At 38.0% G+C, this 7,281-nt stretch overlaps 1 protein-coding gene across 2 annotated transcripts in view; it reads left to right on the forward strand.

Moving 5' to 3' along the window:
- Positions 1-2,464, forward strand: part of VIRMA (vir like m6A methyltransferase associated) — a 37,442-nt gene extending 34,978 nt beyond the window's left edge. For both annotated transcript variants that reach the window (XM_065399301.1, XM_065399302.1), the window contains 2 exons: positions 1,532-1,675; positions 2,147-2,464. In XM_065399301.1, coding sequence (XP_065255373.1) covers positions 1,532-1,675; positions 2,147-2,304 — 302 coding nt within the window. In that variant the 3' untranslated portion in view covers positions 2,305-2,464. The remainder of the gene's footprint in view (positions 1-1,531; positions 1,676-2,146) is intronic.
- Positions 2,465-7,281: the final 4,817 nt, after the last annotated feature.

A 7,281-nucleotide genomic window follows, 5' to 3' on the forward strand; every position in this document is an offset into this window, starting at 1 on the left:
TTTGTGACCGTGAAGGTTGCAGCAGGATACATCCATTCCATCCAAAACCTTAAAAACATGGCAATGAGAAGTTATGGGGATAGATGTGCATTCCTTTCCACCTTTGTATTGCCTACAGCACTGTTAATAAAACACTCTAGTGCTTCATGAGGCATTCTCTTCTACCTCCAACAGATGCCCAAACTAGAAATGGGCAAAAAAAATTTTTTTTATTTTTTTGTTGTTGTGTGTGTGTGTGTGGTGAATAGCAAATTTGCCAAAAAATGAATTTTGGGGAGCACTGAAAATGTGCAAATTTGGGTTGAATTTGGTGAATAGTTTCCACTGATTTTTCCCCCCCCAGAAATGTCAAAACTGTTTTGAATTGACGTTTTTGAATAATTGTTTTTCAAGTTTTACATTTGGTGAGAAAAATTTTTAAGTTTCAGTTCAAACAAACTTTTTTTTGGTTAAGCTACTGAACTGAAAAATCAGTTATTTGTTCAGCTCTAATCCAAAATCAGTATGTACCCCAACTTCTCCTCCGCTATCCCTCCATACAAAGAAAGGTCAAGTAGCCTCTGCCCTATCCACAAGGAGGAGGAGATTCAACCACTTCCCAGATGCAAAACCCTCAAAAGCTTTCTGGGTGCCAAAATCTCAACCTACTCCCTTGCCAGCTGCCAGACCCTCCAGCTTTGCCATTACAGCTTCTGTAATGCAGTTGATATAAAAATACTGTAGCATGTGGAAAAGTGAAAATGGTCTGGGCAGTGTTAAATTGATAAAGCATTCCATAATTGAGATTTGTGTGAATTTACTGTCAAAATACTGTACTGGTCATATTGTTCATTATATTTGAATCAGTACATTAAAAAACAGGTAAGTTTCAGTGTGCTGCAGAAGTAAGGGGCTTTGCCACAAGAGTATGCAGTGGCAGAGGATAGGTTTCACCCCTGCTGCTAACTGTGAGGTATCTGACAGTAGTCTAAATTAATCTCAGCCACTCAAGTCTTTCCCTTAACATTTTTCTTGGAGTCTGAGGCCTTCGGTGCCTTAAGCCTTGTTTGGCTGTGTATTGGTGAGAGTCTGTTCCAGGTATTAGAATTCAGGCAGATTGTATAATACGTGGCCTCTGGAATGAGTTTCATGATGTGACTGCATCAAATCAGTAAGGTTTCTCATCCGTACAGAGCTCATTAGGAGCTTGGTATATTGAGGAAGTTCCCTGCATCTCCAAAGCGTAATGGTGTGCATCCTGTTCCTTTAGGCGTGCCAGTCTCAGCACTGTATTGACACTGGTGCCTATGATGTAGGCTCAAGCCATCTCTAGGTTAATATATCAGTCTCCTTATAGATAGTGCTGGATAGGCATATAGGGACTCTGAGCCCCTTGTGTCATCTAAAACATTGGGGTTGTGTGTAGATGCATTCTTGTTGTCCTATTACAGTATAATTATTCCTAGTAGACTGGTCATGTATTGCAGCATACTACTAGTTAAACAGTGCAGAGAACTCTGAGCGTTACTCAGCACCTGTGTTTTGTGTTTAGGAAATTACAATCGTCGTGAAGGAGCCCGGGGTTCAAGCTGGAGTGCACAAAATACACCACGGGGCACCTACAATGAAAGCAGAGGGGGTCAAAGCAATTTTAATAGGGGCCCCCTGCCACCATTGAGGCCATTAAGTTCTGCAGGTATGTGGTATTCTTTTTACAGTACACGGAAGCGGGCATCAAATTGTACAAAGCTCCTAGTTGTGTTTTCTTTTTACAAATGAAGCTTATTGCAGGCACCTTGAAATACAGTAAAAGTTTTAAATATATATTAACTATGGTTCATTAATGGTAAATCCAAAATATACTTTAATATAAACTGTTATTAAAATGTAATCCATTATAAATTTACAAAACTCGCTGATTTGAGTGCTTGAATTTACAATCTTAATCTTGCATTAATACTAACTTTTGCAATGTAATTGTTTTAACAACCCTGGTAATTGCATCTTTAGTTAAAACAAAACAATGTTTGTCTAATGAAAAATTGAAAAAAGACTAGAAAATAAATCAAAGGTAGGGACTGTGTATCCTTATGTTTGTTCAGCCCCTAGCTCAGCGGGGCTAATCCGTGGGCACTACCACCGTTAATATATTTTTCTTTGCTTTAAGGCTATCGACCCAGTCCTCGTGATCGTGCTTCCAGAGGCCGTGGTGGAATTGGACCATCTTGGGCGAGTGCTAATAGCGGTGGTAGCGGTGGCTCAAGAGGAAAGTTTGTTAGTGGAGGCAGTGGAAGAGGTCGTCATGTACGTTCCTTCACACGATAAAAATGAGACCTTACAGAACAAACCAGCAGGGTGAACTTCTCATGATGATGACAACAAAAAGAGGCACTAAAGGACCAATTTAGACTTACTGGTATCTGAAGACAGCGAGAGAATATTTTTGTCCGAAGAAAGCAGTTTTTGTTTGAAACAAGACTTGAAATTTCAATAAAATTCAAGACTTTTTGTGTACAATTGTATATCTTTTGTTCCTCTTGAAAGAACATTTTAACTTTTTTGTGGACTTCTGTAGACAATACTGAAAAAGGAACCCATGTGAATTAAGACTTCAAGAATTTCTCTTCTAAAATATTAATTGTGCCAAAAAGCAAGGTACAGGTGTGCTAATTTTGCAGTAGTACATAAGGAAGCTTGAGGTTTTCCTCTCAGGTTTAGAACCATTAGCTCAGTTTCCTATTGGTCTGTTAGTTATTAAATGAATGAGGTACATCTTACCAATGGTCCTAGTAAATGAGAAAAAGACTGACTGAGACTTAACAGGTGAAAGAACACAAAACTTACACAGTTAATTTAGAAGTTATGGATAAGTACTGATACCACCATTACATACATTAAACTCAAACCTGCACCCATTGAAATTGGCAGGAAAACTTCCACTGACTTTAGTAAGAGTAAGTTTAAGTCCCAGAGCGTAACTTTTAGAGATGTTATCACTCTAAGCCTGTCTGTTAAGAGCCTGCGTGTATGCAGTGGTGTTGTAGCTGTGTTGGTCCCAGGATATTAGAGACACAAGATGGGTGAGGTAATATTTTTTAATTGGACCAACTTCTGTTGGTGAGAGAGAGAAGCTTTCGAGCTCACAGAGAGCTCTTCCTCAGGTCTGGGAGAGATACTCAGTGTCACAGCTAAATATAAGGTAGAACAGATAGTTTTAGCATAAGTAGATAACACATATTCGAAGAGACCATTTAAGGTGGAGTGGCCCATTAACCCCCTGTAATCATTAAGACAAAAACCAGAGGTAGTGCGCTACAGATTGTTGTAATAAGCCATAAATCCAGTATGTTTATTAAGATCATGATTTTTAGTGTTTAGCAAAGTTATGAATTTAATCTCCCAGGGTAATCTTTTGAAAGTGCTGTGCAGGTTTCCTTTGAGGATGAGGACAGGGGTCAGAAAGAGTGACTGCTTTGTGAAAAGTGTTCACCCACAGGTGATGTTGTGTTTGTCTTTTATCATTTTCACTTGAGAGTGTAATGGTTGTCTGGTTTCACCCACATAGTTGTTATTGGGGCATTTAGTACACTGGATGTGGTAGACCACATGTTGTGATAGGCATGTGTATAACCATGGATCTTGAAAGGTGTGTTTGGGGAAGAGCGGGTGTTGATCATTGTAGCAGTGTAGATATGTCTAAAAGTTTTGCATCTGTTGTTCTGGCAGGGTCTGATGCCGCTTTGAGTTGCTGTGTCCTGGTCTGTGGGGAGCTTACTTCTGATGATGAGGAAAAGTTCTGTGTAGCTCGAAAGTTGGTCCAATAAAAGATATCTCACCTACCTTGTCTTTCTAACGTGTGCTATAAGGAGATCATAGAGTGAGGTACCTTCAGTATAAACAGAAGCTTGATGGTGTTAAATTATTATTCGTAGCCTGTTGACTTGTGTAGTTGGGGGGAGAGAGTTTTAAAAGCAGACTTTCATAAAACTAAACAATTCCCTAAGGAAGCAAGAGATACAAAACTTTTCCCTTTAATGGACACTTTGGCTTTTTGCTTGCTTAATTGTTTGAGATGTCTGAGGTTAAGATATACAATGCAAGAGGAAAAGCTTTGAAAATTAAGAGCATAAAAAGAATCTGTACAAATAGTCACCTTCACGTTTCTTTTCATGCTAAAAAACTCAGAATCAAATATATTTTGAACTCAAATGTTTACTTTTTCTTTTCATCTCTGTGGAATTTGTCCAACATAATTACTAGGAAGATAAGAGGTTAATAGCTGCAGCCCTCATTATAAAGGCCCTGTATACATTAACCCATGGTAGACAACTGAATTTAGACTTTGATTCTCATTTACACATAGGTCCCTTTACACTACCAGAGTGGTGTAAATGAGCCTTAATCTTAATGAGGATCAAGCCCAGTTAGTTTATACATTTCCAGCTAAAACTGATCTTAATGTACTTTGGTCAACCAGCAAGCATGCTGCCATTAAGCATTAAAAACTCACCACCTTCCACTCCAAGTGCAAGGCACATTTCTTTGACCTTACTTTCTCTTAACAAATACACAGCACTGTGTGTGGGGGGGTGTATTTATTTATTTAATTTGTAACTACCAAAACAAGACACTCCACTGCCTGCGCTTCTCCTCCTGGGGAGATGAAGAGAGGAAAAAACACATGAGAACTGCTAGTCACCTTGCTTAATTCACTAGTGGGAGGGACTCAGATACTACAGTGATGAGAACCTATATAAAATAGAAAAGCATATTTTAATGTGTACTGTAGACTAAGTAAGAACATGTTTTAAAACACTGTTTAGCCCTATAGGCTAAGTTGCATTCAACAGTTTTCTCTGAAACCACAGAGAAAGCAAGTGTAGGAAGGGGCCTTGTATGTGGAGACACGGGCATCATAGCCCCACAAGTTTCTAGACAATTAGTTTGCACAAAGAAAGTTAATTGACAGGACCTATAGGATAGTTAAACTAAACTTGTTCTAATTAACTGGGCATGGCTAAAGGGAATAATTTTGTTTCATACAGTTGTATATTTTAGTATTGTATAAAGTAACAGACTTCAGAAAAATGATTGAATTGTAGAATCTGAATTGTGAAAAAAGCATTAGGTACTCAAGTAGATCAAGGAAGATGGAATTTTACTAATGCAATTGTAAAACTAAAACGGGTGATCTAGCAAACATAGGTATTAATGCTATTTTTTTAAATTGAGGAGCATTGCATAAATATTTTGTAAAGCAGACAGGCTCCTTTAAACCATGGGTCTGAGGTTTTTTATTTTTTTTTAGAAACTTTACAACTTACGAAACTGCAGCAGGGATGTGAGTGATTTGTTTTTAGTCAGGGGATTTGAAATGAAAAGTTAAGGAAAAGCTTGAAGTATGGAACAAATTGTAAATATTCAATTGGTTCTTGAAAGTTTGAAATACAGCATGTCATGCTTGTCATTTTCAAACTAAAAAATAAAAGGCTGGTAAAATTGATCAAGGTGAACAAAATGTCAGTAAATCATTAGTCAAACTTGAAAACTGAGCAGTATGTCTACAGTTTCTTTAAACATAGTTCTAGGCCTTGTAGTTGCTTAGGACTTATTTAATATTTGTGGTAATTCGTTCAAGGTTAAATTAACTTGAAATAATGCTGTAAATGCTATGTTTAAAATTAATTTACTTGATTTGATACATTTAAATTGAATTCTTACCATGAGCAACTCAGGTTTAAAACATTAAATTCCACTTTTTAATTTAACTTGGAACTTTGTTTTCTAATTGACTAGAGCACTGGAAGTGGCTCATGCCAAAGGACCAGATTAATGTTGAATAGCAGCTTTCTTTGCAAGCAGTTCCATTGACTTCTTCTAAGGAGAAATGAGGCAATGTTACAGCAGCTAGAGTACCTAACTGTTTTTTTCCTAATGGAAATCTATTATATAGACCACCAAAAGTCATCTTTGAACGTTCAAAATGTTATTTATGTTAAGAACTGAAGTGGAAATTATTTAAATCAGTCTAGGTACATTTCTGCCATACAGCTGTTAGCTAATAGTGGCTTTTACTGTGCTGTTACATCTTATTTTAATAATTAGAACATCTTTGGCTAACAGTCTGATTCCTTTACTCCTCTCCTCATCAGTCCTGTGTAGGAAGCCGTTCAGGGATCGACAAGACAGGTAGGTCAGGTTTGCTCTTCATGTCCACTCAGTTCAGCAACAATGCTGTTAGGCAGTTAATGACTGTGGCCTTAGTCCTGAAAATATTTGCACAGGAGAAGTTCCATTGAGCTCATATGTGAGGGAGTAACTGCAGAGTTGTGGACTAATATTAGTTCAGGAGTATTAATGTTGCATTTTGGACCCTAGCTATGTTAATTGTTCAGGGCTGTAAAACAATGTAAAGTTCCTAGGCCTCAAGCTTGGCTCCCTTGTGGGGAAAAATACACAGAAACAACAGGGCTCCAGAAAGCAAGAGAAGAGAGAGTAAAAATGTAGAGCACCAGCATCCATATTTGCACAAGTTAAGACATATCAACCATTTTGCTCTGTACCAAAGCACTCTCCACGATCAAATTGGAGCCTTCAAAGGGTGGGACTTTTGAATCTGACAGTGTCATGAGACACTTTCCCCAAAGATGGTTTGGTCTTTCCTGACTAATTTAGCATGGTTAGCGTGTCCCTTTATAAAACTCCAGGTGTTCTAGCTAAGGATGAGTGTGTATGTAATCTTCATGTATTGCATACTTTACAAACCTCTATGTTTATTGTAAAGGAGCAGTGTGCAACAGATTTTCCTTTCTACCACTGTGGCCCTAGTTAAACTGTAAACAGCCACTATCTAAGGTAGAATGTTCTTTAGCAAGATCTGCCAGTTTTTTATGATCTAGTTAATGTCCATTTTCATTAAGATAATTGTCAAATTGAATTTTTTCTACTGGGCAGTTTCTAGCACAATGATGCACTCTACCCTCAGAGGGGGTAAATGAAATAAATGGTAGATTAAGATTGCTACCAGTTCCATAATGCCTCTCAGAAAAGCCAAATGGTAGATGGTGTTGATGCCAAAGCAAAGGAGTCTCTAGAAAATTTCAGCTATAGAGTGCACTCTTGTGGGTGGCAGAGACTGAGGCATCCTGTTTTTGTATAGTTTCCAACACAAAGGCCTACCCATAATAGAAGGGGTCTTTAGGCCTTACTGCAATACATTTTGTGATGAGAACCCTTTAAGCAGTGGATAGCAAGTTTTGTTTATCCTGAATCAATACCTGCTAAGCAGGACCTAGACCCCCT

This window comes from Emys orbicularis, chromosome 2 (genome assembly GCF_028017835.1).
Source record: "Emys orbicularis isolate rEmyOrb1 chromosome 2, rEmyOrb1.hap1, whole genome shotgun sequence".
Classification (NCBI taxonomy): domain Eukaryota; kingdom Metazoa; phylum Chordata; order Testudines; family Emydidae; genus Emys; species Emys orbicularis.